Genomic DNA, 17,191 nt, shown 5'->3' with positions numbered 1-17,191 from the left:
TTGAGCAATCAATTGTTATGCATGTACATATGATCCAAGCCATAGGTGGCCAATAGTGTGGTGTAAAAGTAGGGAATCTGTGGAAAGCAAAGAAGGCTGCAGAAAAGTCCCTCATATTGGCCTGAAGAAGATGAGCCCTTCATTTCTATAAGTTCCTATCTACAGCCATGTAGTCTAGAATTGCACAAAGGGAATAGGTTTTGAGGTAGGATAAAGAGGAACATGATGCACGCACTGAATTTAGGCCATGCTATTCCTGCTGTAATTGGGGCTATGTAGAAAGCTAATCCCTTTAAATGTCTAAACTTATTGGTCTGGTTAGCATGACATGTTGGACTCACCATTTATTTAACTCCTGATGAGCTGAACTGCATGCCCGGGTACTTTTTGAATATGCAACCCCCGACGGGGTTAAGTGTCATCCAAACCAGGCCATTGGGGGAATATGCAAGAGTTAAAAAAACCTTCACACAACCCTACAACAAACTGCTAAATAACTCACACTGAACCTGGCTTGTTATGTGAACCAGGTTACATTTGGCTTTCTTTTTCATGTGCAGCTCATGGTTTCCATTTGTAATTCAGGTTTTCTGAATTACAAACTAGTAAACAAAGTTTTTATGTCTACTAGTCATCCACAAATCTCACCCTGCTGCACTGACACAAATTGCTTCTCACCTGTTTTCACCCACCTCCCCACAGTACGCATGAGTATATTCATTGACTGAAATATGTTAATGCAAATAATAAACACACCCCAATCCAAAAGGCGCTTATATTGGAATCATATCAATTATGATAAGTCATATTGATTCAGTACTGTTTATTTTCAAGGAAACATGCCTAAGATTGGCCTTACTTTCAAACTAGCTATGACGTATCCTGCATAGTCTTACAGTTCTAATTAAATAAAATGACTTTTAAAGACTGCTTTGTATCACCACAGTAAATCTTGATCATTATGGTTCCAATACAATTAAAGTGTTAGGTGTGACCCAGAACCACTGAAAACAATAGAGCAAATCAGTCACAATTTAAGATAACTTGCTAGATTGGAACCCAACTGTAGCAACAAGGTGGCTTCCCAATGTGATTTGATGTCATGATTATGGTTCAAAACTTTTTAAAAAAATCACTTCTCCAAGTAATTATAATTGTTTTTAAGTTAAAAAATATCCCAAGTTGATCACAGGTTTTCTGCAACAGGAGTTATTGCTAGAGAGGCGTTGGCAGCTTTGGAATCAGGCTCTCCGTAACTGGGCGTCCAGTAGTAATGCTTTTTAAGGCCATGGGAGAGTTCAGCGAGGTATGTTTGCCCATCCACTTCATACGGCTCAACGTCTGTGTTTATCGGCTTCAGGCGGCCGCTTTGAATTAACTCTGCAAATGCCTGAAACACACATGGTATCAGGATGACTATGGACCCAAATAAAGATGGTGGGATATACACGCTCAGATGTTTTTTGAAGGGGGCTGCAAAATTGGGGGAGGCAGTTTGAACTCTTCCCCCCAGCCCCAGTTTACCAATTCAAAACCCTCCTCCAACTCCCAAGTACTGTTTCCCAACCGCAAATAGCTGGGGAGTGGGGTTCAAATGCAGGAAAAAAATGGTGTGGGGAGGCCTTTGGCCATCCAATGCAGAGCAGGCGTGGTGGAGGTGCATCTAGCTGAGGTGTCAGGGAGCGGGAGGGAAGGAGGCTGGAGAAGGCTCAGGATAGCTCGTATCATCGCTTCCTCAGTCCCTTCCCTTCCCCTCCCCACCCAGGGGAACGCCCCCTTTCTGTCCTTTCCCAGGTTGCCTTTGCTGGTGTGGTTCTCTCCATGCCAGCTTTGAGGGGGAGGGGAGCTCAGAGTCCTGGGTTTGAGCACCGCCTCCAACCTCTGATCCAGGAATTCAAAGTATCCTATGGCTCCCAGGCTCTGTCTACGAGCCATAGGTTTGCTTTCTTAATTACTTAAATCTAGGAGATAAATGAAACATACCACACAGGTGGCTTCATCAAATTTGTTCCCCCAGATGTAGATATAGGAAAGAACAGGGTTTGTTTTCATTGATTCCGCAAGGGCAACCAATCCTTGCCCAGTTATACTGTTACTTGTCACTGCTAACCTAGTAAGTAGAAAGGTACAAAGCATGGTCAGACATTGAGTAAAGTCAGCCAGCCCAGATTTCTTAAACTGCATATAAAGAAGTTCAACTTATACTCTATTTTCCCTAAACACATCTTTAGCCCTAGCTGCTACAGCCAGCCAGAAAGCCCACTCAAATCCTTCCCCTAACAGCCATTTTATCATCATCATCATCATCATCATCATCATCATCATCATCATCAATATATTGTCTTACTTGCTAAAAATAACACTTGAACAAAAGAAAAAATAAGAACATTAAAAGCAGTAAAATCACATAATTTAAATGGCTAAATTAAAAAGCTGTATATTTACACCCTTTCTAAAGGCCAAGAGAGTGGGGGGCAATCATAGTTCTTGAGGGAGCCCATTCCATAATTTGGGGGCAACACATAAGAAAGTCCTTTCACTCTACAACACAGTAGTGGCAGATTATCCACAAAGCAAAGTTAATTTTACATATTATGACCGTCCAGTTTCAAAATGGCCTCCATATCGTGATTGTAACGTGCATGTCAGCCTTCAGTGTGACCCAATGAAAAGGCAAGACAGCAATATCAGAAAAGGTGAAAACAGGCAGCATCTTTTCTCAGTGTGAGAAACCAGCTGGGGTGGGAGCCATATGGCTATTCTAGTGATGAGGGGCAGGAGTTTCTTCTCTTTCAGGTTGGCTGGAGGGGAGAAAGAAAGCCCTAAATGGCTTTGGAGCTGATTATCTAAGGGACCGCCTGTCTCCTTATGAACTTGGCCAGTTATTAAGTTCTGCAGGAGGCCCTCTTGAGGGCACCATTGTCCACAGAGGCCCATTTGTTATAACTCGTAACATGAAAAGGTTTCTTTATTTAAAAGTGTTATATACCACTTGCCATATTTAAAAAATAAGTCAATTAATATTTTTTAAGTTTGTCCTAGGTCCAAATGACAGGGCACCTATGAATAGCTGCAGGCAAAATAAGTGATCTCAGAGACATTTTGCCCCTGGGTGCATGTGTTCACACAAGCAGTTACATACTGATTCAAACTAGTTTAACAATAAACAAGTTCACCTTGTTTGAAATTAAGCCCCCAAGTGGCCATTGCAAGACAGTGGAGCATCTGTGACCTTATTCTTTTTTGCCCATTTGAGAACCCACCAAGTTGGCCTGTTTGTACGAATGACTCAAGCACTCACTTGAGGTGTTAGTACTTTTAGGAGAGTCACTGAAGTGGAAGCTGATGCAAAAGGTCCATCCCAGGATCTTTGCAGGGTCATGGAGGATGCCCAGGTGGGACTCTTGGATGGTACACGCTGCCCAGTATTGTCATCCTTTTGGACCAGGCATGTATGTCACTGTGGAGCTTGCCACAGCAACATCCAAAATATAGGTTAATTCGGTTCCTACCTTCTGTGCTGTCCTGCCATATTCAAATGTATACAGTAATGTATTCTGGGAGTTAAAAGAATTCTGTATACTAACGCTTGAAGGGTCCGGTTATGCGTAGTAAGTGCCTCGCTCAGATAAAAAGCTCCATCATCTTCTATCCTGTTAAAATTAAGATCCAGGATTTCCAGGCTCTTGTTTCGTTTTAACACCTGTCCCAAAAATTTGACACCATCCCGAGTAATTTTGTTACTGAAAAGAGATGAGCACATACATTTCTATTTCACAAGTGACACCTTCCAGAGGATGAAATGGACTCAGAAAATTCTCCCAAACCCACCCAAGTGTTAGCAGAACTAGACTCTGATCCACAAAAACTTACACCATAATGAATTTATCACTCTTTAAAGTACCAAAAGACTCTTGTTTTTCCAGTAGTAAATGGACATTACCGAGAAATGTACTGTCTCCCAGGAAGCAATCTTATGGCCCCCAGACAGTACTTGGGAATCACAGGATATTGCGTTCCCCACTCCCTTGCAGTTGCAAAAGCGACCTTTAAGGGGACAAAGGGGGCATTCCTGTGAGCAGGGAAGGGAGGGGCTGGGTTACACTAGGCATGTCTACACTATAGGGTGTAAAGGGAGGGAGGGGGGACAACCCCGGACTTCCCTGTTTAGATGTCCCTGGCCATCTAAACAGAAGTGTGACATCCCGGAAGGGAAAATGGACGTCACGCCTGCCTTGAAGCCCCCCCCCCCCGATGTCCCTGGACTTCCCCCAGCACAGCTCCTTTCCTCAGCTGACCCGCCCCTGCTACTCGCAGGGAGGAGGGAAGAAGCTGGGACGGGCACCCACACCACCTGCAGTCCTCGAGATCGTGGGAAAAACCAGGAAAAAAGTGGTCCCAGAAATCCCAGGAAATGGAGGGATCATCCCTGCCTGCTCCTGGACCCCCTGTGTGTCATGTGGATGCACAGTAATGATCAAAGGACGATCCCAGGGGGAAAAGGCAGGTGTTGACATGCCGACTGTATCCCCAGGCCTCTCCCCCCGCCAGCTGTCTGGCAACAGGTCTCAATTGTTTCAGGCAGGATTCTTTCCTCGTCTTATCTGGAGAAGATGGGGATTGAACTGGGATCTTCTGCATGCAAAGCTTCTGCTCCAACACACCAAGCTATGGCCCTTCTGCCGCTTTCCCGTTTGCACTGGATGTTCGCAAGCCTTTAATTTTGGAGGCTTATGAGCATCGGGCGCAAATGTCATAGGATTGCGTCCTTAATATGTGTTGATTAATTCTCTTGACACATAAACAGCTCTTTGGGGTACTATGTAAGAGTGGCTGATGCACAGGATGAGAGAAGTAATATTCTTTACTAGGTCATATAAGTGACTGGGTCACTTAAGAGCAGGGATAGTGGCTAACATTGTGAGCTGGTTCGTGTGAGCTGGTTCCCAACACCATGAACCACATTTAGGTGGGTTTAGGTAAGCCACTATTCTCTCAGCCTCAACCTTCCAACAATGGCCTATCTTGCAGGTCTATTGTAAAATTTACTGATATAATGCATTAGATTGAAACTCAGTTAGTTGCACTTAGATCCCACTGGAATCAATAGGGCAATTTAGTCATGCCTATCTGCTGAACCTGTTTCTGTTTTATCATATTGTTGTTTTTATGGAGTGTTTTTGAATTTTATTATTGGTTTTAATTGCTGTAAGCCAATCTGAATGTCATGTAAAAACTAGAAGGGGAGGACATAAATCAATCTTCCTCAACCAGGTGCCATCCAGATATTCTTAACTTCAACTCCCATTAGTGCCAGCCAACATGACCAATAGATAGGAATTCTGGGAATTGTAGTCCGAAACATATGAAAGGCATCCCAGGTTGGAGAAGGATGATACAAATACTTAGATAAATAAATCATATTTGAGTCCCCTATAAAAGTGGGTACTGGATTGCTGCCTAAGGCTGGATCAAACCCAATGTATGTGAAGCACTTTGAATATTTTAAATGCACAATATAAATATTAAGCATTATTAAAGGTTGGCTGTATACTTTTTAAAGAAACAACTGTTCAAAATAATTCTCTATAAAATATGTATCTTATTATATACAGTTCTTAACTGTATTGGTTTTTATCAATTGTATCAACACATATACCTAACAGCGATCACATTTCTCCAAGTGCTGGTCCTTATGTGCCCAAAATAGCACTAAAGAGGGAAATCAGTAGGCTTAGGGACAACAAATTTGCTGAAGTACAAAAAAATCTTTTAAAAAGAAATCCTCAGTGGGGACCCATCCCCTCAAAAAGTCCAATGAGACATCAAATGCTGACTGTTGCGGGGTAGCATGTGGACACAGAAAAATTGGGAGCTGGGAGTGAAATGGAATGGGTTTTCTGGAATCCTGAATGGAAGCATTCCACACTGCAACATTTTGTTGCAGGCCCCACATGTATTGTTCTAAGAGCAAAAACGCAATCTGTATAATTTCAGCCTCTCTTACCAGCTGAGGTCAAGATATCGTAGGGTGGTGTTTTCATATAACGCATCACAGAGACGTTCAACGCCAAAATTCTTCATTTCATGTTTACACAAATGCAGTTCAACGAGGATGCTGTTCATTTTCAGCATAGCAGCTATGTGGACTGTAGTCTCTTCCTGAAGTTCAATATTATTCAGTTACAACTTGAACTGAACATGTTCTAGAGACAAGGGGGATGTGCATAACCCATCCGCATCATTAGATTTATCCATCCAGGTCAACAGGAGACCAGGGAGCTCTGCAGGGCAGATGTGGATGCAAAACCAGACATTTACTGCACAGGTCAGGTATGTTTCATCCACCACATTCCGTTGTGTATGTAACTCACAATCCACAACATGAGGATGTTATTGCCCTGTGTTTTTTTTAAATGACTTTAAGGTCTCTGCATTATTCTGATCCAAGATTCATTTCATTAAAATGTGCAACTCTCTTGGTTTAAGATAATCACTTGTGCTGCATTGGGGCTCCCACTGAGATGATTAAGAACATATAGATATATCTAAATCTCATTGTATAAACAGGAATGGAAAATATAAGACTTGCAAGCTAGTTTTAGAGGACTGCGTTTTAGAGGACTGCACTTTAAAATTTGGTTGCCTACAGCAGCCTGCCCAGCCCTGGTACCCTGCAGATGTACCTGCAATTCCCATCATTCCAATGGCCCTGCTGGGTGGAAATTGCAGTCCAATAAATCAAGAGGGTGCCAGGTTAGGGAAGGTTGGCCTACAGTTTTACCTTCTGGAGATCTGTCTTTTGCCACTTACCTTAGAGAACATAAAAAAGCAGACAGCATCACTAAGGAGACAGTAATTACTTATCACCTTCTTCGACTATTTCTGTTCAGTCTTTATTTTCATTCTCCCGAAGTCTTTTTGTTTCAGCAGTTTTGATTTCTACCCATGATGCTTACCTCTTCACTGTACAGAATCGGCCGGTTTAGATTTATGGCTCTGATTGATTCATTGTGATTCAAAACTGTTGCTAATGCTATTAGACTTTGTGTACCCTGAAAATAAAGACAAAGGACACAATCCAGAGAAAAACACTTAAGTCCTCTCCTATACACTCTCTGCCAGTATACAAGCTGATCCTTTGTCCCATCCAAGAGCTTCTTGGCTGTGATCAGTTAAACATGTTTAGAAGAGTTTGGCATTTTTTGTGTAGAGATGTCGTATTAGGGTGACTTTACTTACTGGGTCTTGGTCTCCAAAACCTAATTCTTCATCGTGGTCTCTATGCATCACATATCAGCAAAACAAAAAAAATGAAAAAAGAGTGGGGAAATCTAACAACATGATTTGAATATATACAGCACAGCAAAGGCAGAAGCCTAAACATTTAGCTCAAAATATGTATTTTAAAGTACTGTTATTAGTACTTCTATCTTTCTCACGTATGTGTATATGAAAATACAACTTTCTAAAAAAAACACCAGTATACATAATCATGTTTAATTTTATATTTTTTATGTAAGCCATGTTGTAACAAGGCAATTTTGCTTTGACTTTACGTACCAGGTCACAGTCTCCAAAATCTAACTTCTGTAGTGTGTTGTTAACCTGCATCATTGCCGCAAAATACATCCCTCCCTTGTTGTCAATCTTGTTGCCCGTCATTCTTAGGTGAAGCAGAGTTTCATTCCTCTAGGCATGAAAAGTCAAGTTATTCCCTTGCAACAGTCCTATCTGTGAAATGGCATAATTTGCTAGGGGTTTAAAGACTTGCAGAAATAGATTCTCTTGTACAATTTAGCTGATTGCAGTGAAAGAGGTAACATCCTATAGCTGTCATCCTGTAACATGCTTACGGATCTTATTAATATGGGGGTAATATGGGTGGGGAAAGAATTACTGTTAAATAATCACACAGCTGGGAGAAAGCCCAAGATTAATCTATTCCAGCCTTCCCCAACCTGGGCCAGATCTACACTACTGCTTTAAAGCGCTTTATAACAGTTATAAAGCGCTTTAACTGCTTTAAAGCGCTATAAAACTGTTATAAAGCGCTTTAAAGCAATAGTGTAGATCCGGCCCTGGTGTCTTCTAGCTGTATTGGACTATAATTCCTCCCGAGCCAGTGGGCAACTCATCAAACCCCTTTCCCTGGACCACCATTCATTCAGTGGTGCTTCTAAATAAACATGTTCTGAATGTAGCTTTAAGCATTTAACTGTACAATTTAGTTCCACAGTATTTTTCCCTAGATGCCACCCACTGGACAAAACCCAGCACAGACTGTGTCATCTTTAAGTAAAAATAGCATCATTGGAAGATGTCTTATGCTGAGCCAGACTATGGATACATCTAGTCCAGTATTGTTGACACTGACTGGAAGTAATGGCTCTCTAGGGTGTCAGGCAGGCTTCTTTCCTAGCCCTACCTGGAGAAACCGGGGATTGAACTTGTGACTTTCTGCATGTAAAGCAGGTGCTCTAGCACTGAGCTAAAGCACTGAGATCTCTGCAGCTAAGATTTGGGTGATTATTTCAAATCAGTCTGTGAACTTCAGCTTTCCCCACCCCTGTAGCTTTTGGCCTAGGGTACTCCTCCTCTCTTCCTGCTCTTTTTCCCGTTTTCCTTTCCCTCTAGCTGCCTTCTGTTCCCCCTAGATCTTCTGAACAGCTGTCAGTGTTCAAATTATGTGTAGAAAGGGAGGAGGGCCCTTAAATCCATAGGCCCCAACCCATGACTTGTCACTAATTTTAGTTATATCATCCCATCCACCACTGTAGACTTCTAAAAAGAGTAGCCAATGTGGCCTGAGCTAATCTGAGCACTGCTCCTGCTTCTCTTTACATGAAACCTTCTTGTCACTGACCCTCCTTTCTTAAGTCTGTGCTTCTTCTAACTCTCCTTCCCATAAATCCTTCTGTCTACACTACATTTCTCTAAGGATTGGGTTAGCTCAGTCAATGGCAGCAAGAGACCCTACTGCTTGCCCCACCCCTCTGTGACATCAGGGGAACTCAGCCAATCACTCCTAGGTACCACAACAAAACTGAGTGCAACTCCCGTCCCCCACAAGGAGAGTCTTCTCCCCATCTCCCAAAATCAAGTCCACTGATAACCCACGTCAAATTGTTCCAAAGTATTTCGTGGCAAATGTGATGCTGATACAGTTTGTGCTTCTTTCCCTCCAAGACTGATCAATACTTACATGCAGTGCTTTAGCTATGAATTCTGCTCCAATGGTCCCAATGTCATTAAACATCAGATTGAGGTAAAGCAGGGTACCATTATCCTAGAAGACAAGTAAATCCAGGATCTTGGTAATGTGTGGGTTCCATGGGGCCCCTTACTCTTATCCCATTCTTCCCAAAGCCCTGTCATCTGGAAACTGGGTTTATTCCTCTTGACAGTGCCATGGTTCTGATCAGCAGGATGGCAGTCAATATCTTTGATTGAAGACCTGTGAGCTTTTGAACCAGGCAAGTTGTTCAGTCTGTCACAGATCTACAAACGTGTAAGAACATAAGAAAAGCCATGCTGGATCAGACCAAGGGTCCATCTAGTCCAGCATTCCGCCCAACCAGCTGCCCATAGGAAACCCACAAGCAGAACATGAATGCAACAGCACCCTCCCACCCACATTCCCCAGCAACTGCACTGGGGTGCATACAAGCTGCTGCGCCCCTCCTGCCAAACAGACAGCTGATGCTGTCGCTTTGGCAGTGCCAATTCTCTGTTGGCTGAGAGAGAGCAAGGGGAACCTACATTCAGCATTCCCTCCATCCCTACAGGTAATGAGCCCTTTCAAAACGAACACGTATGAAACTTGCGGTTTCCTTAAGCGGACAGCTTTCTTTTCCCCATCCCCTGCTTTTTGTACCACTTAGCCTGACGAAGAAATATGGAGAACTCAAAAGCTAGCACATTTTTTTTTGCGGATATTTGGTTGGTCCTCAAAAAAGTATTGCCAAACTGCAGATTTTGAGATTTTTCTTCGCATGGACCATAGAATCATAGAATAGTAGAGTTGGAAGGGGCCTACAAGGCCATTGAGTCCACCCCCATGCTCAATGTAGGAATCCACCCTAAAGCATCTCCGACAGATGGCTGTCCAGCTGCCAACATGGTTATCTTTGTTTTTTGTTGTTGTTATGAGCTTTTTTTCCTGCCACTTTTAAAAGTGTCGCCTAATTATCATATCCATCCAATCCCCAACTAAAAGTGATCATTGGTCCTCATGAGAAGTACCTGAAGGAAAGCTGCAATGTGTACTGCGCCAGCATCAGTTAACAGATTATATCTCAGGTCCAGCCCTGAAAGAGCCAATGAATAGAGAAATGAGCGCACTGTGCTTTACCTAATTTAATCTCTTTTGTTATAGCCCATTGGATTTAGCAGTCAAATCTTCTGCACCATTTTCCTCTTCCAATTGCATTTTCATCCATGACACTTAAAATGGTTCTTACTTCAGCCTGGTACCCAATGCAAAAATAATACTGACACTGGCCAGAACGTTCATTCACATTACAAATGGGACTCTTTCACATTTACAAGTGCTGGCAACTTCCACATGCAAGGTTTAAAGCAGCTCCTGCTTCTGCTGGATTTGTAATGTGATGGCAAAATCTATTTTGGCCAGAATGCTTGTTCTGGTTACAGATAGGTCTTCTATATTTTATCTACAGCATGAACTATTGTCAGTTGCTAACACAAATAGTACAGGAGAGACAAAAAGGTGACTTCAACTGCATTTGCAAAAATGTTCGATGTCCTGGTTACACAAGAGCTCCAAACTCAAGTGTCTACATAGCCTTCCCAAATTGGTGTCCTCCAGATGTTTTTGGACTTCAGCCCCAGCCAGCATGGCTAATGTCAGGAATCCTGTGGATTGTACTCCAAACATCTGGGGTGGGTGGGTTACCAGCTTGAGAAGGCTGGTTTACATGATATAGCATGTGCCCTAAGACTGCCCAGAATTCAAAAGAAGGAAGGCAGTTCCAAAGAATTCGAAGCTCTGGACTTCCTGCACTGTTCATCTCTGTGCAATGAAAAATTTGACAGTGCCAACTGGCCTTTAGGTTTTGCATCTTTACACCAACATTGCACATTTCATTTCACCAGCATGGCTACACCACAAACAGCTCTAAAAGCTCCCTAAAGAATATCCCCAGTGATGAAAGTGAGGTGTCTTCTGCTCAGTCAGTACTAAATATACGGGGACAAAAAAAAGTGTTGTAAAGCTCTGTCCTCACGAGAATTTTCATGTAATCTGCCACTCATAGTTTCCCAGTTTAGGGGCAGAGACTGCACTGCATCTCATAACCTGCCACTAAACTTCTTGCAGTTGTAACAGAGGAGTTAGCTTTTTCATGGCAACTCTCCCCTTCTCTTTCCCCTTCTCCCAAAGGCTCTAGAAAAAAAGGAAGGGCAGTACATTATATGTTAGAATAGGCAAAGGGAGGGGGGTAATTTAGGTTAAACATTGCTTTGTGTTTCAAAGATTAAAATAATGAGACATACCTGTAAGAAACACATTGTTTGCATAGACAGCAGCAAGGATTTGAAAATCAGCATCTGTTACCTTCTGCACAGGTACCAAGCGGTTATTACCAGCTATTTTTATTGTGATTCTTTTTGTTAGCCTGTTAAAAGGAAAATGAAAGGGGGGGGTTGTTTAATTTTTTTAATAGGGCTTCAAAAATTATTTATAGTCTCATAGATGTTCCTCACCATGGAGATCTTTAGTTAAAAGGTGAACAATGCATACAACCTGCATGGATGGAAGTTTAAAAGCAAGTGTTTTACCAAATTATCCCTTCCTCTGTTTCAAGGTAAATGATACCCTATCTACCTTCCGTAACACCAGCAGTGCAGTGGAAGCTATGATAGTATTCAGCATTTGTAAAGTACATACCAGGAATTCAAAGGGCTTCACATTTATTATCTCAGTCATTTTATAACAGCCCTGTAAAGAATGTCAGTACAAGTATCCCCATATTACAGATGGGGGGGGGGGGGCTGAACTGATTTTTGAACCAGCAACTTCTCAGCCAATACATTACATTCATCCTATGCCTTTCAGTTGCAGAGCATGTCCAGAAACCAGCATTCCATATTTCTGGCTAGGAAACATAGTGCAAAACTGGGAAGGCAGGAATGCACCAGAAACAATGTAGTTACAGTTTCCCCTTTTTATACACTCCTATGGTGAGCATGAAAGACAGAGTTAGATATTGTAGCCTCCCCTAGACTGGTTCATCTGCAGCTGCATGGCCAGTACTACCACTATGAAGATAGCTCTGGGGATGAAATCTCAGAAGCTGTGGAGTATTTGAGAAATGAAAGGGTTTGTTGGGCTGAACAGGATTTGTAATAGTTGTGGCTTCAGTAATCTGCAGCTTTCTCTTCATATCTAGCAGATAGGCAACTCTGCATAATTTGCATTCTTTATACAGAATGTAGAATTCAGATTCTTTTGGTGCAGAATTTGGATTACATTGGCACAGAGTTTTTAATCAAGCACTACTTCAATTCAATATTTGGATGAATTTTAATCAAGCCCTACTTAACAGTAACACAATTTAAGTCAACAATTCTATGCATGTTTAGACGGCAAAAAAAAAAAGTCCTACAACTCCCAGCACTTCCCAGCTAGCCGTGCAGGCTAGGAAATGCTGGGAGTTTTAGGGCTCCCCCTCGCCCTGTCGAAACATGCATAGGATTGCACCCTTCTTTGTTTACTCCCATTAATGTTGCCTTACGCTTCATCGTCTTGCTTCACTTCTTGGAGAACATGGATTATGAATGGATTCTCAGGGTGTTTCAATTCTTCGCAGGCTTGAGAATATTGTTGGTCAAGACTCAGGTATTTGGGCATACTTCGCTGTGGGGCGGGGGTGGGGGGGAGAGAGAAAGATGCAATTTGCTACACATCGTACATGAAGAGAATAATATATCAGCCCTTTTTTGAGGGGAAAGAATCACACAAACTGGGCCTCCAAATATACTGGGCCCAAGTACGCGTTTACTTTCAAGTAAACACACAGGAGTGCACTGACCCGGCGTGAAAAAGGACGCCCTTTTCCTTTGTCCGTTTTTGCTAAGCCGACTGAAGGGATTGAATAAGTGAAAGACCGTCCCCTCCCCTCCTGTACAGCAACCTGAAGTCCCGGGATAGAAACGTCCCCTTTCCCTTATTGCACCCCCTTACCTGCTGCTCTGACGCTTTCTTTGCAGAGACCACGCGCCAGGGCAACAAACTCCACTCGGGCTGCCGTTGCTACGGCGACTGGACACGCGCTCCTTCTTCGATCGCAACCCCAGGGATTCAGAGTGCGCCTGCGCCCCCACAGTTTCAGCCCGCCAGAGCCCGGGTAAGATGAAGGTATGCTTCCCCCACTTTGCCTGCAAAGGCAGCTGGCAAGTTTTACCTAAGTTTGGTGGGGTCCCAGAGCGGCGGCTTCTGCACAGTTTGCAGGAATTTAATGAACCCACCATGCGCCAGCACACTGGTTCTTTGCATATTATTATTATTAATAATTATTATTATTATTATTATTATTATTATTATTATTATTTCTATGCCTCGGTGGTTTACAAAGTTTTAAAACCATTAAAAATACATTATACAAAGTGTAAAACCATTTACATAACAAACATAAGCAGGAAGCACACACACAGGCAACATATATCTAAAAAAAATTAATCATTCCATATGGGCAATTCACATGCCTAGACACCTCTTGATAACAATTTTTTTTTCTTTTTTTGGTTGTTTAAATTTGGTGATGTCTAATAAGTTAGCTTGAGCAACAGCTCTTCAGTAGGTGCTTTCATACTTTCATTGCCAAAGCTCTGCCTCAGCACAGGGAAAGCAGGATTCTAAATGGTGACTCTGAACATAAGCAGAGTGGCTTTCCTTTACCAGCCAATGAATGGTTTACTCCCAAACAAGATTAAAAGGAAGAGCTTCTTCCAGGGGGAGAAACTGACCACCAACCCTTCTCAGGTTGTGTCAGAGGGGGTCTTATAGTCAGTCTATCTAGTCCACCCCCTGTTCAATGGAGGAAATCCAGACCTAGAACATTCCCAAAGAATCGTTGCCCAGCCTCTGCTTTGAAGATCTCTAGCAATGGAGAGTCCTACACTCCTCTAGAAAATCGTCTTCATTGTCAAACTGCTCTTACTGTCAAGAAGTTTCTCCTGGTGTTCAACTGAAATATGCTCTCCTGTACCTTAAACACATTAGTTCTACTTCTGCCCTCTGGAGCAATAGTTGCCCTCTGAGCACTGGAAATACTGTTCTCCTCTTTCTCCCATCCCAGACTTGTAGGTCTTAATAGGTAATTGAACATCAAAGTAGACAAGATGGCAGGAGAGCTATTTGCCAGATGGCATTAGGCTGAACATAGATATACTACAAATCTAATAAACTAATTGCAAAACAATGGAATCAGGGCCTCTTTGAATGCATTTGACCAAGAATTTTCCCTTGCAAAGCTATTAAAGCCAATATTACCCTCCCCTTCCCCCGGTCAGGATCTTTTCATGTTCTTACATTTGTGTATAGTAGTATAATTGGGCTTGTGCCATAGGGGAAATTGCCCTGGGAACAACTTGGATATCAAAAGTCATGCAATATATTGACACCTCTTAAAATAATATTAAATGCTTTCTTTTCTGTTTGTAGTAATTAGATGGGTTTTCAAGTTGGTAGGTGGAAAGCTTGCTCAGAAGCTTAGCAAGAGCATCAATTCAAGCCAAGCAAAGTGGCACTATAGCAGCTTCTCACAGGTTCTGTGTCAGCAACCTAACAAATTAAAACACATTCAGCCACTGAACTCTGCTGACAGGAGAAGAATATCAGAGACATGGAATGCTAGATGTTTTTGTATGGCTTTTGTACTGACATAAAATAGCGAGGTGCAGGAACAGTCTGTCTGAGCAGTGAGAACTTGAGAATTTCATAGAATCGTAGAATAGTAGAGTTGGAAGGTGCCTCTAAGGCCATCGAGTCCAACCCCCTGCTCAATGCAGGAATCCACCTTAAAGCATCCCTGACAGATGGTTGTCCAGCTGCCTCTTGAATGCCGGAATTCAAGAATTTCAGTAGTAGACAGTATCCTTAACAGAACACAACCATTCTTAACTAATCCTAAATCATTTCATCACTATCTACAGATGCAAGTACAAAATTAACTCCTGTTTTATTCTTTTAATTGTAAAAGATTAACGTCCTGCATTTTGTCCTGAGAGGACATGTAAAAGTGTCCTAAAATATTTTATTGCTTAAGGCAAAGGACAAGATGGCACCCTACCCCCACCCCCCATTCCATGTATAGAAACCACCTGGCAGTTGAATCGTACTTCAACACTGTCAGGACAGTGTCCTCCACTAGTCTCAGTGAAGCGCTCCCAACTCTGTCCACATTTACTGTGTCATCTCTCAATCTGCTTTCAGCATCTTAAACTGCAGACTTTGAACTCTTCGAGCATTCTCAATATATCCATCTGATTGTGGGAAACAGCCTACTTGTTCATGGCTCCCCTCTGTAAAAAGGGGATTATTGATGTACGGCATTTGTGTCTGAGCCTTACAAAGTACTTGGAGCAGTTTACATGAAGTGAAAGCATTTATCCTCACAACCATTCTGTGAACAGGTTAGGCTAAGGAATTGTGACTTTACACAATGTCATTCACTGAGTTTCAAGATCTAGACCAGCTTTCTCCAACCTGGTGCCCTCCAGATATTTTGGACTACAACTCCCCCGCATTCCTGACCATTGGCCATAATTGGCTGGGGCTAATGAAAGTTGAGGTCCAAAACATCTGTAAGCTACCAGGTTAGGCTAGAGTAATTTATATAATATCTCTCCTTAGTGCAACACTGTACCACTACAGCACACTGGTGGCTAAGATAGAAATTGGTTTCTATAGATCAGACTATGAAAGCTGAGTTTTGTTTTGTTTTTGATACTTGGGTTCTCCCAATGTTTTTGTTGGTGTATTCCTTGTTTTCTCCTAGCCTGTTCCTTCCCCACCTCTCTCTGCTGATACCTGGGAAGATGAGGCTAAGCTCAAGAGGAAGCTCTCCATGATGGTATTATTATGATAGCTGAGGTAGATGTGAGCTCACTGGCCTCTTCTTGGCCTCTCTGCCCACCTCTCCACTCCTCTTCTTTCCTCTCACAACGATACCTGCCTGCTGAAGATCATACAGTGTGAGGTTAGTTTTTATGACATCAGAGATAAGTGAACGAATCATCTTCAAACCTCATTTGAAAAGGGTTAGTGCCACGGAATTTGACAGTTGTGCCAGAATTCAAGCAGAAACTGTTAGTGGTTTAAAACAACAGCAACTCTGGATATCACCTACTTTCTCTGACAACAGTCCCTTGTTCCAGAACAGACAAATATTCCCAGATTTCCTCTTTTATGTCATCACACAACATGCAGTTTCTGTTGCAAAATAGTGATCCATTTCCCCATGATAGTATAGTGTTCCCATCTAGATCAGCCCCCTGCCCCTACTCTAGAGTAAAAATGAAAGGAAAAAAAGCTGTGCTGCTTTTTAAAAATAATGTATGTTTGGTCTTCATGCACTGTTTAAAAAGACCAGAATTCACATGCACGTTAACATTAATTTTTAAATCATATATTTATTCCAACAAATAAATTTTGTGATCCTGATATTTTAATATGAAGTGCTAATTATTATTTTAGGAAATTTAGCACTACTCTATAAATGTTCAGAATTCTGAAAGAATTTTTTATCACAAAAGCTCTGTTGCATAGATTTATAAACTTGGAAATTAAGGATAGCTTGTTTACTCACATATCCTCTGGGCAAAAAAGATTTTTCTTCTTTTTGATCCTGTAAATTTAGCAGCGGAAATCACTCTTCACATAATACCAGCATGAATTTAGAGACATGTAGCCCTTAAGAAACCAAATCTAGAATCTTATGCATGTTTAGACAGGAACATATCCTACAACTCCCAGCATTCCACAGCCAGCATGGCTAGCTGGGGAATGATGGGAATTATAGGAGGGTTTTTTTGGTATAAACATGCATAGGATTGTATCCCAAATCTGTCTCTCGAACAATATTGACTTTCAATAATTTTCCATGTACCATCCTAGAGAGTGTCTGTGTCAGGGAAAACCAGATGTTAACTTTTAAGTTATACTTTA

General features: G+C 42.0%; 1 protein-coding gene across 1 annotated transcript; it reads right to left on the bottom strand.

Annotated features, from left to right (window-relative positions):
• Positions 1-1,186: 1,186 nt before the first annotated feature.
• On the bottom strand, positions 1,187-16,093 carry LRRC34 (leucine rich repeat containing 34). Its single transcript, XM_063131995.1, has 11 exons — positions 16,055-16,093; positions 12,759-12,880; positions 11,518-11,639; positions 10,246-10,310; positions 9,206-9,289; positions 7,564-7,692; positions 6,960-7,055; positions 6,008-6,162; positions 3,588-3,743; positions 1,984-2,110; positions 1,187-1,390 (listed from the first exon to the last, which is right to left on the bottom strand). Exons 1-11 carry the CDS (start codon positions 16,091-16,093, stop codon positions 1,187-1,189), a joined length of 1,299 nt encoding a protein of 432 aa, XP_062988065.1.
• Between the last annotated feature and the right edge of the window lie 1,098 nt (positions 16,094-17,191).

The sequence above is a fragment of the Elgaria multicarinata genome, chromosome 8 (assembly GCF_023053635.1).
Source record: "Elgaria multicarinata webbii isolate HBS135686 ecotype San Diego chromosome 8, rElgMul1.1.pri, whole genome shotgun sequence".
Taxonomy (NCBI): Eukaryota; Metazoa; Chordata; class Lepidosauria; order Squamata; family Anguidae; genus Elgaria; species Elgaria multicarinata.
The sequence above is the reverse complement of the archived record's forward strand: the minus strand, read 5'-3'. Positions and strand labels throughout refer to the sequence as shown.

Excerpts from the sequence above, each read along its gene's own strand:
- LRRC34 (XM_063131995.1), bottom strand. The coding sequence starts at position 16,093 with ATGGAGAGCTTCCTCTTGAGCTTAGCCTCATCTTCCCAG. Across the intron at positions 12,881-16,054 it reads GCTTAGCCTCATCTTCCCAG|CGAAGTATGCCCAAATACCT; the intron begins GTATCAGCAGAG and ends CCCGCCCCACAG. Across the intron at positions 7,056-7,563 it reads ATTTTGGAGACTGTGACCTG|GGTACACAAAGTCTAATAGC; the intron begins GTACGTAAAGTC and ends CTTTATTTTCAG.